Genomic DNA, 20,610 nt, shown 5'->3' with positions numbered 1-20,610 from the left:
ACATGTAATAACAGATTAAAAAAAAATATATATATATATATAGCCATCCGGATGCAGTGGCTCACACCTATAATCCCAGCACTTTCAGAGGCCGAGGTGGGTGGAGCACCTGAGGTCAGGAGTTCAAGAACAGCCTGGCCAACAGGGCGAAACCTTTTCTCTACTAAAAATATAAAAATTAGCCAGGCATAGTGGCAGCTAGTGATCCCAGCTACTTGGGACGCTGAGTCAGAAGAATCACTTGAACCCAGGAGTGGCAGGTTGCAGTGAGCCGAGCCAAAATCATGCCACTGCACTCCAGCCTGGGTGACAGAGAGAGACTCTGTCTTAAAAAAAAAAAAAAAAGAAAAAAAAAAATATATATTTGCCTCCTACAAATAAGGTAAATGCTACATGGTCATATATTCAACAAATCTTTATTAAGGGCCTACTATGTGCCACATATTCTTTCTTATATGTGTAAGAAATATTAACATATTTTGGGTAAAAATATGCAACACTATAAACATATTTTTCATTTTTGAATGACTTTTACTTTTTCAGACAATAGAAGGCAACTGGAAAAGAGGCAAAGATTCTAACTACATACTGCAGAAAAAATATTCACACCTGTCAAATTCCAACAGCTGGCGTTATTGTTGTTCTATGGATAAGCACACACAGAATCCTCGTGGATAGTTCTTTGTCTCTTGGTCTCGTAAATCATAACTTGCTTGTAGCTTTTTTATGAACCTTCAGGAATAACTCTTCAGAGGATGATAATACATCACTAAGATTAAATTGAACCTCAAAGGTGGGTTTTTTTTCCAAAATGATAAAGGCCACTAACACTGCAAGGTTTGCCGTCATTCCCTTGATCTGGTAAGTGACACCATCTTCAGGGTTTGTGTACTCAAAGATATGATTAATAAAACGGTGACCGAGACGTGTGACGTAATGCTGGTCATGGACCTGTGGATGCAGGAAATAGGCCAGAGGCACCAGGAATACATCCTTAACTTCAGCAGGATTCGGCTGGGCCTGGAAGTTGTGGTCTATTAAACCCACAAATGGAGTTATCAATGCATCTGTCTAAAAGCAGAAAACAAAATAGAGAAGTTAAGAAGTGAAGTGATACTGTTTCAAATACTAAAATCATGCCACTTCTAGGTGAGCTAAGAAAATACACCAAACCTGGGAGAAGGGGAAGAAAGCTTACTCTGGAAGTAAATTTATGTTCCCCCTAAAATGGGAGTCATCCTGCCCTACCTGAAGTGGCATCTATGAGATGACTCTGAAAATGATTTCTTGTATGAACATAACGTAGTACAATCTTTTGAAATGGCAATTTGGCAGTATCATAAAAATGTGTTCCCTTTGACCTGGGAACTGCATTTGTGTATCTGTATGATAAATTCCTACCGGTAAGAAAAGATACAAATATAAACCTGAAGCATTACTTTCAACAACAGCCCAAAATTCTAAAGTTATCACTCTTTAATTTATAGGCATTTAAGTTATATAAATTAGGTTTATATCCATAAAATAGGATACTATGTAGCCTCTAAAAAGAATGGGATAGACACCTTTCCTTCTCAGTAAAGAAAAAAATGTGCTATAGTTATGAACAGAAAAAGTGATATAATACTAGTTATGACATATTCCCATTTATGAAAAAATTTATGTGTACATACACACACACATATAATTATGTGTCTTATATATAACTATGTGAACGATTTTATATAACACACGTTTATATTACATGGGAGAGGGATTTCTATTTAAAACCACAACTGCTTGCAAATGAACATGAGTGGCCAGGTGTGGTGGCTCATGCCTATAATCCCAGCACTTTGGGAGGTCGAGGTGGGCGGATCACCTGAGGTCAGGAGTTTGAGACCAGCCTGGCCAACATGATGAAACTCCATCTCTACTAAAAACACACAAATTAGCCAGGTGTGGTGGCGTGTGCGTGTACTACTCGGAGAGGCTACTCGGGAGGCTAAGGCAGGAGAATTGCTTGGACTCAGGAGGTGGAGGTTGCAGTGAGCCGAGATCATGCCACTGCACTCCAACCCGGGTGACAGAACGAGGCCCAGTCTCAAAAATAAATAAATAAATAGAAACAAAAAAAGCAAATGAACACGAGTGCTATCAAATGAAAGACTGTCTTGTTATGCCGGAAACCCTGAGAGGGAGGCCTGGGGCTGAGTGAGAATGTGGGATCTGGTAAGAGCTGCCCGACTTTGTATTAGAAAGTGAGAAGAATTGGAATTCCTGGAGCATCCCAAGAGAAAGTGGGTGGGAAAAGCCAGAGAGGTAGACACACGGTGAGGCTGGGACCTATCCAGCCTGCAGCACGTTCTCAGAGGGACAGCTAAAGACAGGAAAGCAAATTTAGGAACAGAGACAACTCAGACCATTAACCAAAATAATGGTGAAAGTCAACATCTGGACCAGGAGGAGACAAGAGGAACATAGACTTCATATGTCCTTGGGCAGGAAATCTGGGGTCATTAAGTTACCCAAGGGCAGAGGCAACATTCTATCAGCACCTAACACCACACCTGGCAGTGGGGGAAATGCTTAGTCTCTGAATATGGAGTTTTTCAGGTGAACTCTGAGATAAGGACTCAGATGCAAGTGATGTTTTAAGAAAGTGCTCCCAGGGGAGACAGGTAAGGGGAGGAGGGGAGCAAGACTCATAAGGGAAGAAGGCTGGCAAGGGCACCATAAATTAAAATGCAGTTTGTCCCATGTGGAGACAAGGGAGCTGGGATTTCATGCTCCCTAGCTCTAGTCAGTCACTAGTTAAGGACTGCCTGGCCAGAAGTGACTTCACAGGCACTCCCAGCACTCTGTGCAGGACACATGGCAAGGTGGCTCCAGTATCAAGGGTGCCAACATTCAGAAGAAAGCCGCCAAGTGTTGTCAGAGGCGTTGGAACCAGAGCAACTCCGTCTTGAATAGGAGCTGGGTAAGATAAGGCTTGGACCTACTGGGCTGCATTCCCAGGAGGTTAGGGCACGGTTAGTCACCAGACGGAGACTGAGATACAGGTCATAAAGACCTTGCAGTAAAGAAGGCCGTCGAAACCCACCAAAACCAAGATGGCAACGAATGTAACCTCTGGTCATCCTCACTGCTCATTATATGTTAATCAGAATGCATTAGAATGTTAAAAGACACTCCCACCAGCGCCATGACAGATTACAAATGCCATGGCAATGTCAGGAAGTTACCCTATATGGTCTAAAAAGGTGAGGAACCCTCAGCTCTGGGAATTGCCCACCCCTTTCCTGGAAAACTCATGAATAACCCACCCCTTATTTAGCATATGATCAAGAAATAACCATAATAATGGCCAACCAGCAGCACGTGCTATTGCTCTGTTATAGAATAGCCATTCTTTTGTTTCTTTACTTCTCTAATAAACTTGCTTTCACTTTATGGACTCACCCCGTAAGATCCAAGAACCCTCTCTTTAGGGTCTGGATTGGGACCCCTATCTGGTAACGGAGAGTCATCAGAAGCCCTGCGGTTGTAAGAGGAATACGAAGGGGCCTGGACAGAGCCCCAACAATGCATACTCAGTAAATATTTGTGGTTGCTGCTACCATTAGTGACCGCAACTTATGGGCACCTAGTCTAGTTCCCAACACCCTCTGATTCCTTACAACAATCTGCTCTTGAAGAAGCCTTAACAACTGCAATTAGAGACGTGAAGAAACTTGCCCAAGGGCACATCCTGTAAATACTTGGCAGAAACTGGATTCAACCACAGACATGTTGCTCATACTCCTGGGTATATTTCAGAGACCTTTGCAAAAAGAAGTACAAAAACGTTTGGCAAAAGGGAAAACTGGGGTGGGGGTTGTGGTGTCACAGCCTGCCTGGAAGGTTTATGTAGCAGGTACACACATAGGTAGCTACTCTGGAGGCTGAGGCAGGAGAACTGCTAGAACTAGGGAGGTGGAGGTTGCTGTGAGCCGAGATCACTGGACTCGAGATTACTTGGGAAAAGCCAACAACACCGTCCCAGCTATGATCTCCAGACATTACCAAATTCCCCAGGGTGGAAAAATCACTCCAGGTTAAGAGCCACATAGATTAGATGATGCTTATAATTTTTAATAAATGACAATTTTGTGATACATTTTAAAAATTAGCAGGGGTCAAAAAACAAAGTAACCCTCCCTTGTGCTTCCAAACACAGCAGACCTTTCTTTAAAGCCTTTGTTTAATCTCTCAATCATGCCATTTTAGAAATCTCCTGTTCCAGGAGGATCTGGCCCCCAGGAATCTCCCATAAACACATTTTCCTGTTAACACTGCTGAATTCTATCCACCCACATGCGGAACTCAGTAGCACCTGGGGACTTTGGGAATGGAGTTAGTCTCATTTTGGAAACTTTTAATCAGTATAGCTAAATTTGTTAATTGATTTCTAAAGTAAATCCTCCAAATGTTGGTGGATTTGCAGAAATCAACTGAAAAGATTTCCCATTAGAAAACAAAATGGAAAAGTAATTGACACATTTCTCGTGTAATTCCATGTCTCTATCCCGGTTTCATACACACACTTAGAAAACATTTATTTAGTGGCCACTAGCTTCTTGCAAACAAAACCACCCTTGGGTGCTGACCTTTCTATTTTTAAAAACGACCCAATTAAGACAGACATTGTCTCAGCATCACTGATCTTCAAAACACTGTACCACCAAGACTTTAGTCAAATGGCACATAAAGGATGTTCTAATCCACTGGTTTTCTAACTGTTAGGCAACAGTGGGACTGTTCTTTTGAAATAAAAACTTACCCGAAAGCCCAATATATAAAACATTAAGAGTTTATACCTACCCCTGATATCGTGTGATGAGAGCATTTCACCTCTCTGGTGTTCCCAAATTATGACCCCAGCTTAACGATGAGAAAAATACCAGACAAACCAAAATTGGGGAACATTCTAAAAATACCTGGCCACTACATCTCAAAACTGTCAGGGTCATGAGAATAAGAAAGTCTGAGAAACTAACACAGACCAGAGAACTAAGGAGACATGACCACAAAATACAATATGGTATCTTAGGACAGAAAGGAGGACATTAGTAGAAAAACTAGTAAAAAGCAAACAGAGCATGGAGTTCAGTTAATAGTAACATGCTGACATTGGTTTCTTTGTTGTGACAAATGTATGCAGTGATGTAAGATGTCAATGATAGGGGAAACTAGGTCTATGGCATATAAGAACTTTCTGTACTATCTTCACGACTTTTCCATCAGTCTACTGCTAAAGTTAAAATTAAAGGTTTTATTAAAACATTTATATGGTAAAATCATGCTGTTATCCAAGATCATACTTATTAATACAATATTTACCCCTTCTAAAGTCAATTAGTACAACAATGAGGTTGTTGTGATGAACCAATAGAAAGTAAGATCTGAAGCTGAGTACAGTGGTTCACACCTGTAATCCCAGCACTTTTGGGGGCTGAGGTGGGAGGATCGCTTGAGGACAGGAGCTCGAGACCAGCCTCATCAACAAAGCGAGACCCCCATCTCTATAAAAAATAAAAAGAAAATAAGATCTGGTTATATCAGCTCCAAAATTCATTTTAAAAAATATTTTAAATATGTTTTGATGTATATTATACTATCAAGGAAATCCTGATCCAACACAAATGCAGTTATGAATAGTAATAGTTTTTAAATAGCTTGCCTAGTGATTTCATGGTCCATTCAATTAATGTGTTACAGAGAGGCTTTATTCTATAGTATGTAGAAAAATGAGTATCTTTATGGCAGAAGTAATGCATTGGTGGTCTCCAAGGGGCTAAAATTTGGTATCCAGCACATTGGAGTGTGTGTTATTTTTTCAACTGAACTCTCAAAATCAATGTATACTGGAGAAAAATAAATGTGAACTGAATGTTAATAATTCTGAAGCATCTCTCTAGGGTTCTATGGCACCCAGTTTGAAATCCACTGATGGGAGTTCAACTCTTTTATTTCTGGATGGGGTCCAGAGAGGCAAAAGGGGTTGCCCACAGCCACTTGGCTCACGAGGGGCAATGTCCATTGGAGAACCTGGTTTCTTGACTTTATGTACAGTACTCTTTGGGGTTATGTTTGGAAAATGTGGAATCCTGAGAACAGTAGATCCACCTGGGGGTGGGGACGGCGCTCCAGTGTCTGAGGAAACCCTTACATCAATAAGACATGGCACCAGGCAGCAGACAACTTCCACTTGATGAGGACGCAGCCCCACTTCCTCCTGGGCTTCCCGGAGAGCCGTGGCTGCATCATCCATGTCTGTAGGATCACGCTTACCTCCAGGGAAGCAAACTTCTCCAGGGGCCCTTCTTAGCTGGATATAGAAAGAACAGCACTACAGTGTGGGATTCTAATTTTGGAACTATTTATTCATTCAACAAATACTTACTGAACTTCGATTTTGTACCAGAGACCATTCCTACCTAGGTGGTGGTATCAAAACCCTCATGGCCCAAAAATGTGTTTTCTTGAATCCTTTTAAAGAAATGAACCTTGAAAATTTTTCTCACTGCTAACTTTTATTCTATTTCTCCGCAAAACATACCACACACTATATTAGTCTGTTCTTGCACTGCTATAAATAAATAGCAGAGACTGAGTAATTTATAAAGAAAAGAGGTTTCGTTGGCTCACAGTCCCGCAGGCTGTGCAGGGAGCATGATGCTGGCATCTGCTCGGCTTCTGGGGAGACCTCGGGAAACTTACAATCATGATGGAAGGCAAAGGAGGAGCAAGCATTTCACACGGCTGGAGCCGGAGGAAGAGAGCGGGAGCGGAGGTGCCACACACTTTAAACAACCATATCTCGTGAGAACTCACTCACTATTGTGATGACAGAGCGGGAGCGGAGGTGCCACACACTTTAAACAACCATATCTCGTGAGAACTCACTCACTATTGTGATGACAGTACAATAAAGAAATCCGCCAGCATGATCAAATCACACACACACAAACAGACTGACATTGCTAGGGGAAAAAAGCGGACAGAATAATATAAGGGGCAATATTATCAACAGATAATTTTGTGGAGTCCTTTATTGGGTGCTTATCATATTCTGGGCATGCTGTTTCACGGAGATTTTTTACCCACTGGGTCCTCAGAACCGTTCTATAAGCTACTAATTTTTGAATGAGGTGAAATTCACATAAAAGTAACCATTTTATAGTGAAGAAAATAAGAGACATGTAATACATTTACTGTGTTGTACAATCATCCCCACTATCTCGTTCCAGAATATTTTCATCATTCGAGAAGGAAACCCCATACAACAGTTGATTCTCATTCCCCTCTCCCTCTGTCCCTGCTTCCTGTCTCTGTGGATTTACCTAGTCTCGACTTTTGTGTCTGGCATTTTTCCCTTCACATGTGTTTTTGAGGTTCTTCATGTTCTATCGTGTATTGGTACTTCCTTTTTTACGGCTGAATAGTAGTCTATTGTATGTATATATCACAGTTTGTTTATCCTCTCATGCACTGATGGGCAGGTAAGCTACTCTTTTCTTTCTCCCCCTCTTTTTTTTTTTTTTTTTTTTTTTGATACGGAGTCTCGCTCTGTCACCCAGGCTGGAGTGCAGTGGTGCGAACTCGGCTCACTGCAAGCTCCGCCTCCCGGGTTCACACCATTCTCCTGCTTCAGCCTCCCGAGTAGCTGGGACTACAGGCGCCCACCACCACGCCTGGCTAATTTTTTGTGGTTTTAGTAGAGCTGGGGTTTCACCATGTTAGCCAGGCTGGTCTTGATCTCCTGACCTCGTGATCTGCCCTCCTCGGCCTCCCAAAGCGCTGGGATTACAGGCCTGAGCCACTGTGCCCGGCCATAAGCTACTGTTATACTAGTATTATTTCTACTTTCATACAGGGAACTTAGGCTCACAGAGGCTAAATAACCTGATCAAGTTCACTCAGTGAGCTGGAATATAAACCAGTGTTTAATTTACGAGCTTGTGGTTTTAATCAGTACAACATGCATTTATCAAAAGTTTAGTAAGACACAGAAAATATGGGCCCTGGAGCTATTAGCATTGTATTGGCATCTATGTTTATCTTTGCGTGTGTTGGTAAAGGAATAGAGGTCTCCTCTTTCCCTGCATTGCCTTCTTCCTTGATTCCATTCCTTCCTGCCTTTAGGAGAACTGACTGTGTCTCTATTTATAGCATCCTAAAATTACTCCCTTTCTTATCTGTGTCTTCAAAATTATTTCTCTCATATCTTGGGCAGAAGTGGAGAGGCACAAACACTCCACTGTTCTCTCTTCTGCAGGGCCAAATATCTCAGCAAAGTGACCTCAATTTCTTTTATGCCCACTCGTGCCTAGTACCCACTATCCTTTCTCTCCTGAATTGTCCAGGAGCCCTCAGGCTCAGCAAGAGTCCTGGGTCTGCCTCTTTCCAACTGTGTGCAATGGGGTAATGACAGTGTGCTCCTCACAGAGCTGTGAAGATTGTTCCATGAGGGTGGAGTGGATGCACGGGAATGGTGCCTGGCCACATTAAATATTTAATAATGAGAACTCGTAAGGTCAGTCCTGGACATTGAGAAGCTCAATCAAGAGATCATGTTGCCATTGTTAGCACCTAGGCCAATATATCTATGTAAGGAGAAACTAGATGCCTGCAATGGCCTGGTTGTTTATTCTCCCATGAATCCATATGTTGAAATCCTCACCCCTAAGGTGATGGTATTAGGAGGTGGGGCCCTTGGGAGGTGATTAGGTCATGAGGGCAGAGCCCTCATCAGTGAGATTAATGCCCTTATAAAAGAGGCCTGAAACAGACCCTTTGCCCCTTTCTCTGTAAGGACACCGAAAAGATGACTATCTATGAACTGGAACAGGGCCCTCACCAGACACCAAATCTTCTGGCAGCTTAATCTTGGACTTTGCAGCTTCCAGAACTCTGAGAATTAATATCTGTTGTTTATAAGCCACCCAGTCTAAGGTGTTTTGTTCTAGCAGCTTGAGAGGACTAAGACAATGCCATGATACACTTTTTGACATTTTATAGTCCACAGCCTCATTTGGGCAAGGCTCAAAAATTTTTTTTTAAATCCTTCTGTGCTGATAAATCAGTAACACTGCAGAAATTGCTGCCATAGCTAAATACTTAAGACATCTTCACCTCAATTACAGTCATGAGAACAGGTGAAAAGAAGGTTGATGGACATATTTCTACTGTCTTGAACGCTCACCACCCAACTGCAAATATGTCTCACCAAATGCATAAGAAATATACCTAATGTTAGAGCAACTCTGAAAAAGTGCTTTATTGTTAGAATGTTCAACTCCAAGGCAGCCAGGGACAGAGGCACCTCCAAGCAGTCATCAGGCTTGACAGAAATACAGACCTGATATGATGCCTGTTTTAAATGTACAGTCAGGGACACATTCTGAAAAATGCATTAGGCGATTTCATCATTGCACAAACAACACAGGGCGCATCAGCACAAACCTGGATCGTACAGACTACTGCAAACCGAGGCTATACGGTGTAGCTACTGCTTCTGGGCTACAACTTGTACACCATTTTACTGTCCTGGATATTGCAGGCAATAGTAACATAGTGGTAAGTATTTGTGTATATAAACACAGAAAAGGTACAGTAAAAATATGGTATAAAAGATCAAAAATGGTTCACCAGTATAGGGCATTTACCATAAATGGAGCTTGCAGGACTGAAAGCTGCTCTGTGTGAGTCAGTGAGTGAGTGGGTGGTGAGTGAATGTGAAGGCCTAGGACATTAAACACTGCTCTAGACTTCATAAACACTAGACATGTAGGCTATAGTATGTTTATAAAAATATTTTTCTTTTCTTTTTTTTTTTTTTTTTTGAGATGGAGTCTCACTCTGTCGGCCAGGCTGGAGTGCAGTGACGTGATCTCAGCTCACTGCAGCCTCAGCCTCCCGAGTAGGTGGAATTACAGGCAGCTGCCACTATGTTCGGCTAATTTTTGTGTTTTTAGTAGAGACGGGGTTTTGCCATGTTGGCCAGGCTGCTCTCGAACTACTGACCTCAGGTGATTCTCTCCACCTTAGCCTCCCAAAATGCTGGGATTACAGGTGTGAGCCACCACCCCTGGCCTTTTTCTTTTTTGAATAATAAATTAACCGTAGCTTACTATTACTCCTTACTTTCTAAACTTTTTAATTTTTAATTTTTTGACTCTTGTAAGAACACTTAGCTTAAAACACAAACACATTATACAGCTGTACAAAATATTTTCCTTATACCTTACTCTAGAAGCTTTTTTCTATTTTTAAGGATTTTTGTTTTTCTTTTTAAACTTTCTTGCTAAAAACTAAGATACAACACACAGAATCATCAATGTCACTGTATTCTACCTCTACTTCTTGTCCCACTGGAAGGTCTTCAGGGGCAACAGTAACATACATGGAGCTCTCATCTGCTACAATGACAATGCCTATGTTTTTTGGAATACCTCCTGAAGGACCTTACTGAGGCTGCTTTATAGTTTTTAAAAAAAAAAATAAGTAGAAGAAGAGCACTCTAAAATAATGATTTCAAAGAATAGTGTAGTAAATTTCATAAGTGTCATTTTTGTCATTATCAAGTATTATATATTGTGCATAATTGTATATGCTATACTTTTAGACCACTGGCAACACAGTAGGTTTGTTTACACCAGCATCACCACAAACATGTGAGTAATGTATTGTGCTATGACATTATGACTGCTGTGATGTCACTTGGTGATAGGAATTTTCAGCTCCATTATAATCTTACGGGACCACCACTGTATATATGGTCCATCATTGATGGAAAAACGCTGTTTTGCAGCACATGACTGTATTTTGAAAGCTTTCAAAACTATCTCATAGCATACCAATTCTACTCAAGTTGCCTTGTACACCTATTCCAATTAATAGGTAATAGGAATTGGAAAAGACCATTCTGGCTTAGTGAGAACACTACTCTCAAGAAAATGTTATCCTTGGTCTAGGCAATGATTTTTAAAATATGACCCCAAAAGCACAGGCAATGAAAGGAAAAATAAAAACATGGGCTTACATCAGCTAAAAAGCTTTTGCACAGCTAAGGAAACACTCAACAGACTGAAAAGACAATCTATGGAATGGGAGAAAATATTTGCAAACCATAAAAGGGGCTAGGATCCAAAATATATAAGGAACTCAACTCAATATCAATAATAAAAAACACACAATTAAAAAGTGGACAAAGGACCTAAATAGACATTTCTCAAAAGGTATATTTAAAAAGTGCTTAACATCTCTAATCACCAGGAAAATTCAAATTAAAACCACAGAGAGACATTACCTCACACCTTTTAGAATGGCCATTATCTAAAAAGCAAAAGGTAAGCGTTGTTGAGGATATGGAAAAAAGCGAACGATCACACACTGTTGGTGGGAATGTAAATTAGTACAATCATTGTGGAAAACAGTATGGAGGCTTCTCAAAAAGTTAAAAACAGAATTGCCATATGATCCAGCAATCCCACTACTGGTTATACATCCAAAGGAAATCAAATCAGTATATTGAAGAGGTATCTGCACACCCATGTTCACCGCAGCATTGTTCACAACGGCCAAGACATGGAATCAACCTGAGTGTCCATCAACAAGTGAATGAAGAAAATGTACATCCAGAGAGGAATATTATTCAGTCATAAAAAAGAAGGAAATCCTGTCATTTGTGACAACATGGATGAAGCAGGAGGAAATTACGTTAGGTAAAATAAGCCAGTCGCAGAAAGACAAATGACATATAATCTCATTCATATGTGGAATATTAAAAAGTCGGTCTCATAGAAGTAGAGTAAAATGGTGGTGACCACGTGCTGAGGTGGTTTTGGGGGAGGTTGGGGAGATGGCCAAAAGATAAAAAGTTTCAGCCAGTCAGGAGGAATAAATTCAAGAGAGGTATTTTATACTATGGTGACTATAGTTAACATACTGTATTCTTGAAAATTGCTGAGTGGATATAAAGTGTTCTTACCACAAAGATGATGACTATGTGAGACAGTATGTTACGTGTGGTGATATGTTACCATATGAGGTACTGTGTGTGTTAATATGTTACTATGAGAGGTAATGTGTGTGGTGATATGTTACCACATGAGGTAGTATGTGTGTTAATATGTACTATGAAAGGTAATGTGTGTGGTGATATGTTACTATGTGAGGTAATATGTCTGGTGATATGTTACTATGTGACGTAATATGTATAGTAATATGTTACTATGTGAGTTAGTACATTGATTAGCTAGATTTAGTCATTCCACAGTGAATAGATACTTCAAAACATCATGTCGTACAGGATAAATCTATACAATTTTATCTATTGATTTAAATTTTATTTATTTATTTGTTTATTTATTGAGATAGAGTCTCGCTCTGTCACCCAGGCTGGAGTGCAGTGGCATAGCCTCGGTTCACTGCAACCTCTGCCTCCTAGGTTCAAGCGATTCTCCTGCCTCAGCCTCCCGAGTAGCTGGGACTACAGGCATGCACCACCACACCCAGCTAATTTTGCATTTTTAGTAGAGATGGGGTTTCACCATGTTGGCCAGGCTGGTCTGAAACTCCTGACCTCAGGGGATCCTCACACCTTGGCCTCCCAAAATGCTGGGATTACAGGCGTGATCCACCATGCCCAGCCTCCATTTTTTTTTTTTAAATGCTATTTTGAAGAAAATATGTGTGATGACATGTTACTATATGATGTATATGGTGATTTGTTACTATGTGAGGTAATATGTATAGTAATATGTTACTATGTGAGGTATTGTATGTGGTGATATGTGACTATGTGAGCAATATGTGTGGTAATATGTTACTATGTGAGGTAGTACACTAATTAGCCAGATTTAGTCATTCCACAGTGAATATATACTTCAAAACATCATGTTGTACAGGACAAATCTCTACAAGTTTATCTCTTTAGTTTTGTTTTTAAAAAAGAAACAGACTGTTTTGAAGAAAATAGGCACATTTCTAAAACTGACTAATCAAAAACTATTAGCACTGCAAAGGGCTCTAAGTACAAAAGCTGTCAGTCATTTCTTTGACAAATAGTATACATATTTTTATTCAATAAAACCTTCTGAAATGCTACTCAGAGGCCAAATAAAGCTGGAGCCTAATTTCCTAAGACTTCAATCTTTGCTTTGTTCTTGAATTTTCTCTTGCCTACTTCCAGTCCCAGAGAATGGGGTGCAGGGAGGAGGTTGGAGGAGGGTAGAAGAGGGGACAGAGGACGGATGTAAGGTCAAGGGTGTGGGGAAGAGGAGGACTGATAGTGCAGGGCAGCTAATTCCTGAAAGCTATAAAGTGGGTGGCTTTGAAGGCTTGAAGGGCTCTGCCCAGGTGTGCAATGGAGAAAGGGGTTTGCCAGCTCTTTGCCGCGCACCAGGGATCTAGGGTTCTGAGAGGAGTTCCTTATCCAAGGTGGGCCTGGACAAGGAGAAAACGAAAACATAGGTAGCAGCCAACAGCATGCAGCACTATGGCATGCCAGCAGCCGTGCCGGGCGTTTTACAGATCTTTTTCAGGCTATAACAACCCTGCACATGAGGTGCTGTTCTCAGGCCCATTTTTAGGGATGAGAAAACTGAGGCGATTAAGAGATTTAAGAACTTTGCAGGCCAGGCATGGTGGCTCATGCTTGTCATCCTAGCACTTTGGGAGGCCAAGGCGGGCAGCTCACCTCAGGTCAGGAGTTCAAGATCAGCCTGGTCAACCAACATGGTGAAACTCCGTCTCTACCAAAAATACAAAAATTAGCCAGGCGTGGTGGCACACACCTGTAATCCCACCTAATTGGGAGGCTGAGGCCGAAGAATTGCTTGAACCCAGGAGGCAGAGGTTGCAGTGAGCTGAGATGGCGCCACTGCACTCCAGCCTGGGTGACAGAGCAAGACTCCTTCTCAAAAAAAAAAAAAAAAGAAAGAAAAAGAAACTTGTTCAAGGTTCCAGAGCTACTGGGAGAGTGCACATTTGAGAAGGGTTAACTCACTTCTTGCCCTGCCCTCCCCATCCATTGGGGGGAAATCTCGTACCAGCCCCCTGCTTGTGTGAGGGGCAGAGCGCCAGAGGGAATTTCTCACCCCCACAGCCAGATAGTGTTTACAATCAGATTGAATTACATTTAAATAGTTTTTTAAAAGTGACCTTAATAATAGATGGGCAAAAGTGGCTCTGGGTGAAACAAAAGAAACTAGAGACCCTCTTGGTTGAGTTTGTAGTATTGTCTAGATTTCTTATATTATTGTTTGTCTGATAATTCTATTTTATTTATTATTTATTTATTTATTTATTTATTCATTATCGAGATGCAGTCTTGCTCTGTTGCCCAGGCTGGAGTGCAGTGGCACGATCTCGGCTCAATGCAACCTCCACCTCCCAGGTTCAAGCAATTCTCCCTGCCTCAGTCTCCCCAGTAGCTGGGATTACAGGCGCCCACCACCACGCCTGGCTAATTTTTTGTATTTTTAGTAGAGACGGGGTTTCGCCATATTGGCCAGACTGGTCTTGCACTCCTGACCTCAGGTGATCCACCCACCTCAGCCTCCCAAAGTGCTGGGATTACAGGCATAAGCCACCGCACACGGCCATATCTGATAATTTTTAAATATATGTAAGTGCTTCTCCTGTGCTTACTGGCAGAGCTGGGAATAGACTCTGGTCCCCTGGTTTCCATTTAAGTATCTCCCCTTGGAACCTGGATTTCTATCATGTCCTGAGTTCACGGCATTTCTGCCTGGCTCAGATCGAACGCAATCCGCACAAGTCTACTTCTACATCCACAAAACTCCGGCTGATTCCTCGGCTTTTTTTTTTTTTTTTTTTTTAAAAACAAAATACTTTTCATTATTCTGCTTTAAAAGCCTGTTAACATGGCTTATTTTCTTTTTGTACGTGGATAACCTTAAAATGACTGCTTCACCAGCTTTTCCTTGAAAGTTCCCCACAGCAAGGGAAAGTGATTGCGCTCATGGGTGCGGGGGTGATAGAATTTTGATATTTGTTCTTGCCCAAATCTCATGTTGAATTGGAGTCCCCATTGTTGGAGCTGGGGCCTGGTGGGAGGTGAATGGATCATGGGGGCAGATTTCCCACGCATGGTTTAACACCATCATCTTGGCAATGTCCTCATGATAGTGAGTGAGTTCTCATGAGATCTGCGGCCATTTAAAAGTGTGTGGCATTTCCCCACTCTCTCTCTTGCTCCTGCTCCCCCCTGCCCTCTGCCATGATGGTAAACTCCTTGAGGCCTTTCCAGAAACTGAGCAGATGCCTGTGTCATGCTTCCTGTACAGCCTGCAGAAACATGAGCCAATGAAACCTCTTTTCTTTATAAATTACCCAGTTTCAGGTATTTCTTTTTTTTTTTTTTCTGAGATGGAGTCTCGCTGTTACCCAGGCTGGAATGCAGTGGCACAATCTCTGCTCACTACAACCTCCGCCTCCTGGGTTGAAGTGTTTCTCCTGCCTCAGCCTCCTGAGTAGCTGGGATTACAGGCGTGTTCACCACGCCCGGCTAATTCTTTTGTATCTTTAGTAGAGATGGGATTTCACCATCTTGGCTGGCTGATCTCAAACTCCTGACCTCGTGATCCTCCCACCTCCGCCTCTCAAAGTGCTTGAGCCACCGCGCCTGGGCGTGAGCCACCGCGCCTGGCCTCAGGTATTTCTTTATAGCAATGCAAGAATGGACCAATACAAGGGGTGAGCCAGAAACTCCATTCCCAGCCCAATATTTCCTTACAGTGACGTCATTTATCTCAAAACTTCAGGTCATGTCTGCCACTTGACACTAACGATGACAGCCAAAAATTACTGAATTCTTGCTTGCCAAGTACCAGGGTTGTATAGGTGCTTTACATTTGTTATCCTGTGAAATGTTCATAGCAGCTGTATGAAGCAGTAACTAATATTCTGTCCTCATTTTACAAGTGAAAAAACTGAAGTACAGAGAGGGTAAGTAACTAGGCCAAAGTCACAGCTGGCAAGGGGAGAGCCTGGATTCAACATGGATAGCTAGCTTTAGAGCCAAGGCTGTTAACTTCTGTGCTCTAGTATTTTCACATTATACTGGGGGTGGGATAGTTTAAAACAGTGGCCCTTGGTGGGGGCAATTTTGCACCGCCAATCCTGCCAGAACAATAGGCAATTCTGAAGATATTTGTGGTGTGTATGCTACTGGCATACCGGACAAAGGTGTTTGTGAGCTTGTGTTTGTGTGTGCTACTGGCATCTGGTGGGTAAAGGCCAAAGGATGATGCTAAACACACCACGTTATACAGGACAGTCTCCACACCAAAGAATTATTCAGCCCCAAAGGCCAATAGCACCAAGGTTAGGTAACCCTAGTCTGAAAGCATTTTAAACTGCTTGCTAACTAAATTCCTTCATTTTCTTTGTTAAACCTTCTCCAAGAAACACCATGTTATGCCGTGACTTGTGGTTGTATGCCTCTGGCATCACAATTCTGAAAACCCTTTTGAGAATTTTGGCATCGAAATGTGTGCAAGTGACAAAATCTCGTGAGGTTTTCTGATGTCCTGAGGTTTAAGGGCAGGAAATCTTTTGTCCACCTACCTTCTCTGACCGGACGGTGAACAACAAATGGAGTTTTCCTTCTTTAACCACCAATGGCAAAAGGATGGAATATTTGTTATATGGCAAGTGAGAATATTTGCCTCCAATATCATACTTTCTTAAGCGGGCCTTAGCATCATCTAGCAAACTGTTTCTAAAATAAAAACAAACCAGACAGACAATTTAGTAAGCAGTTATGGTAAAAAGCTTATAGTCCCGCCTCTGTTTCTGCTTTGTTGTGTATTTAGGAGTTTGCCATTTCTGACTCTCTGTGTATTTTTCAATAACACGACAGAAATGATAATATCTAAATTGCATGGTGTTCGCAGGATGAAAATGACAAAAAAACCTCCTAAGCACACAGTTTAGTACACAGGTTCTCTTTGAAACATAAAGTATGGTAAAATGTTTTTTCAATAATGCAATAGTTGAATTTTGAAATCCACAATTATATTCAGAGAAGACAGGTTTGATGAAAACGTCATTGTTAAGGTTAGAAGACCACCTTCTGTTAAGCTGGCCCTTATGTTCTCAAACTCCTGTGTCTTCAACTGCCTTATAACAGTGGTTCCCAAACTTTAGCAGCAACAGAATCACCTGGAGGGCCGGCTGTCACATAGACTGCTAGGTTCAGTCCCAGACTGTGACTCAGTAACTCTCATGTAGGGCCTGAGAATTAGCATTTGTATCAAACTCCCACATGACAGTGTTACTGACGCTGTGGACAGGGGAACACATTTTGAGAACAATTTCCCAATAATATGCAAGTATTTGGATTTATAACCACAAATGGTGCCTTCCTATGTGGACTCGTTTTGGTCCTTTTGACAGGTGTGTTTTGCTGCTAGTTTGTATAGTGGGTTGAACAGTATCTCCTCACCCCTGAAATTCATGTCTACCCCAAACTTCAGAGTATGACTTTATTCAGATATAGGATCTTTTTAGATGTAATTAAAGTGAGCTCTAAATCCAATGACTGTTGTCCTTATAAGAACCAGAAACAAACCAAGTGCGGTAGCTCACGCCTGTAATCCCAAAACTGGGAGGTTGAGGCGAGAGCATTGCTTGGGCCCAGGAGTTTGAAACAAGCCTGGTCAACATAGCAAGACCCTGTCTCTACAAAAGAAAAAAAAAAGGATAAATTAGCCTGGGCATAGGGCATGCAACTCTATTCTTAGCTACTTGAGAGGTGGAGGTGGGAGATCACTTGAGTCCTACAGTTCAAGGCTGCAGTGAGCCATGATTGCACCACTGCACTCCAGCCTGGGTGACAGAGTGAGACCCAACTCAATAAAAAATAAAAATAAATTAAATTAAAGAAGAAGAAAAAACACGGAGACACACACACAGGGAAGAAGACCATGTGAAGATGGCAGCAGAGGTTGAAGTGATGCTGCTGTGAGCCAAGGAATGCCAGAAACCACCAGAAACTGGAAGAGGCAAGGAAAGGTTGCCCCCAGAGCCTTCTAAGGCAGTGTGGCCCTGCTGACACCTTGATTTCGGACTTCCAGCCATGAGAGACCATTTCTATTGTTTTAAACCACTCAGTGTGTGGTACTCTGTTATGGCAGCCCTAGAAAAGGAACAGTTGATTTTACTTTTTCTGTGGGATGGCAGTTTTGCATAGTGGGCAGAATCAGATGTTTAAGATACCCAGAATTGGCTTCAAATGTGTATAGGAGGCCTGGTACAGTGGTTCACGCCTGTAATCCCAGCACTTGGGGAGGCTGAGGCAGGTGCATCACTTGAAGTCATGAGTTTGAGACCAGCCTGGCCAACATGGTAAAACCCCACCTCTACTAAAACTACAAAAATTAGCCGGGCATCGTGGCACATGCCTGTAATCCCAGCTACTCAGGAGGTTGAGGCAGGAGAATTGCTTGAATTCAGGAGGCAGAGCCTGCAGTGAGCCGAGATTGCCTACTGCGCTGTAAGCCTGGGCGGCAGAGTGAGACTGTCTCAAAAAAAAAAAAAAAAAGTGTACAGGAATGACTTCTCTGAGTTTCATCTTCATTTGTGTCAGGCTTGAGGATATGTATGCAGATTAAATGATGCAGTTCATATACTGTGGCTGGGACACAGCTGGTGCTCAGTGAATGGTAACCACTGTCATAAATCTCCCCATCATTAGATAAGCAGTTGTTTGCAGGAGGTATTTGCTATTTTTTGCCTCTTTCTAGATGGCAGGGTGCTCACTAGATGTGGTTGGGTAACAGCAGTGGATTTCAACGACCAAATGGCCTGGAAAGAATCACTGAATGCTGGCACAGGGGATTGCACAGTACATCTGATGCTCGCAGGCCCGCCTCCAGAAAAGGAAACTGTGGAATGGTGGCTTTTAACCACCCAGAAACCGCAGAAGTGACCAGAGAAACCAGCTGAAGTACAAGGCTGCAAAAACGTATCTGTCCACTTTAGGGACTGGCCGCTGGAATAATCACCAAGATATCAACAGCAGTAGCAGCCACCCCGTTCTGAGCATGGTCTCACTTTCCACGTTTCTCATTTTATCCTCACAACAGCCCGGCAAGTGATCACAGGGTCACCTCTAGGGTCAGAGAGCTTACGTAACTGACAGACCCAAGGTCACAACTGGAAGTAGCCACTGGGGGACTTGAATCTGGGGCTGCCTGGTGTAGGGCTGTGCCACCCTCGGGGGTGCTGGGGTCCAACTCTGGAGACGCGGATTGCAGAAGAGCCAAGCCGGCTGGGAAGGGGAGCAGCGTGTATGTAAACCATAGTGGCTAAAGCCGGCTCCGTTACTGGCCAGAGCAGGTGCAAAAGTTCGGGGACCCTGCGGGTTGCTGGAGGCGAATGCTCCCATCCGGGGCTCGCAGGTGGACTGGCGGAAGCTGCAAAATCGGTCCCGGACTAAAGGCCTCGGTGGCTCCGCTGCTATCAAGGCCGGGCCTGGCCAAGCTCGGGGCGCCAGGACCTGGAAAGGCTTTACCTGTCTGGCTCCTGGGGAAGACCAGGTGGTGACATTGCCTTGGGGAATATTTGTTTCCAGGCGGACTCCTCGGAGGTGCTCTGCCGGTCGCGCTTGCGCAGAGCGGCTCTGGGCCCGGGCGCGGCCTAAAGCCAGAGAGAGGGGCGGGGCTTAGAACAGGAGGCGGGACGGGGTCAGGGGCGGAGACAGGGGTGGGGCGGGGCTAGCTCTGGGGTCGGAGGCTGGGATCGGGGTGGGGCTTATGACCAGAGGCGGGACTAGAGGCGCGGGGCGGGGCTTAGGGCCGGGTCTCCCCGGTTGCGCAAAGCACTTTCTGCCCGGCTCTTTGGGCTTCTATGGAAGCAAGAGGTACAGGAGTTGTGGAATTTAGAGCTGGAAGAGTTAAAAAAATAAATAAATAGATAAGAAAGAAAGAAAGAAAGAAAGAAAGAAAGGAGGGAGGGAGGGAGGGAGGGAGGGAGGGAGGGAGGGAGGGAGGGAGGGAGGGAGGGAGGGAGGGAGGGAGGGAGGGAGGAAGGAAGGAAGGAAGGAAGGAAGGAAGGAAGGAAGGAAGGAAGGAAGGAAGGAAGGAAGGAAGGAAGGAAGGAAGGAAGGAAGGAAGGAAGGAAAGAAAAAAAATACCGTGCTGGTGAGGTGATAGGATTTTATACTCGCATCCACTGTTGCTGGAAGGTTAAGGTGATTCATTCAACTTTTTTGAACTGCTGTCAGCACTTGCAGATCCCACAGCTAGGGAAAAGACACGTGGAGCTCACAGTCAAATGGTAGAAACATAAATTAATCACACAAGGCTGGATGCAGTGGCGTATGCTTGTAATCCCAACACTTTGGGAGGCCAAGAGGGGAAGATTACTTGAATCCAGGAGTTCCAGACCAGCCTGGGCAACATGGGGAAACCCCATCTCTACAAAATAAAAATAAAAAATTAGCCAGGCGTGGTGGCACGCACCTGTGGTCCCAGCTACTCAAGAGGCTGAGGTAGGAGGATCGCTTGGGCCCAGGAGGTCGAAGCTGCAGTGAGCAGTGATTGCGCCACTGCACTC

At 43.1% G+C, this 20,610-nt stretch overlaps 1 protein-coding gene across 5 annotated transcripts; it reads right to left on the bottom strand.

Annotated features, from left to right (window-relative positions):
* Positions 1 to 510: 510 nt before the first annotated feature.
* NUDT7 (nudix hydrolase 7) lies at positions 511 to 19,671 on the bottom strand. Of its 5 annotated transcripts, XM_045381797.3 has the most exons (5): positions 19,568 to 19,671; positions 16,618 to 16,771; positions 6,191 to 6,349; positions 5,450 to 5,543; positions 511 to 1,071 (listed from the first exon to the last, which is right to left on the bottom strand). In XM_045381797.3, the coding sequence occupies exons 1-5, from the start codon at positions 19,600 to 19,602 to the stop codon at positions 1,001 to 1,003; spliced, it is 513 nt and encodes a 170-aa protein (XP_045237732.1). In that variant the 5' UTR covers positions 19,603 to 19,671; the 3' UTR covers positions 511 to 1,000. The 5 variants fall into 5 exon arrangements, with proteins under 5 accessions (XP_045237732.1, XP_005592667.3, XP_045237731.1 ...); XM_005592610.4 differs by lacking the exons at positions 5,450 to 5,543; positions 6,191 to 6,349 and adding an exon at positions 6,670 to 6,783; XM_045381796.3 differs by lacking the exon at positions 5,450 to 5,543 and having other exon boundaries at positions 6,148 to 6,349.
* Positions 19,672 to 20,610: the final 939 nt, after the last annotated feature.

This window comes from Macaca fascicularis, chromosome 20 (assembly GCF_037993035.2).
Source record: "Macaca fascicularis isolate 582-1 chromosome 20, T2T-MFA8v1.1".
In the NCBI taxonomy this organism is placed as follows: Eukaryota; Metazoa; Chordata; class Mammalia; order Primates; family Cercopithecidae; genus Macaca; species Macaca fascicularis.
Note: the sequence above shows the minus strand (reverse complement) of the source record. Positions and strands in the feature narration are given on the sequence as shown.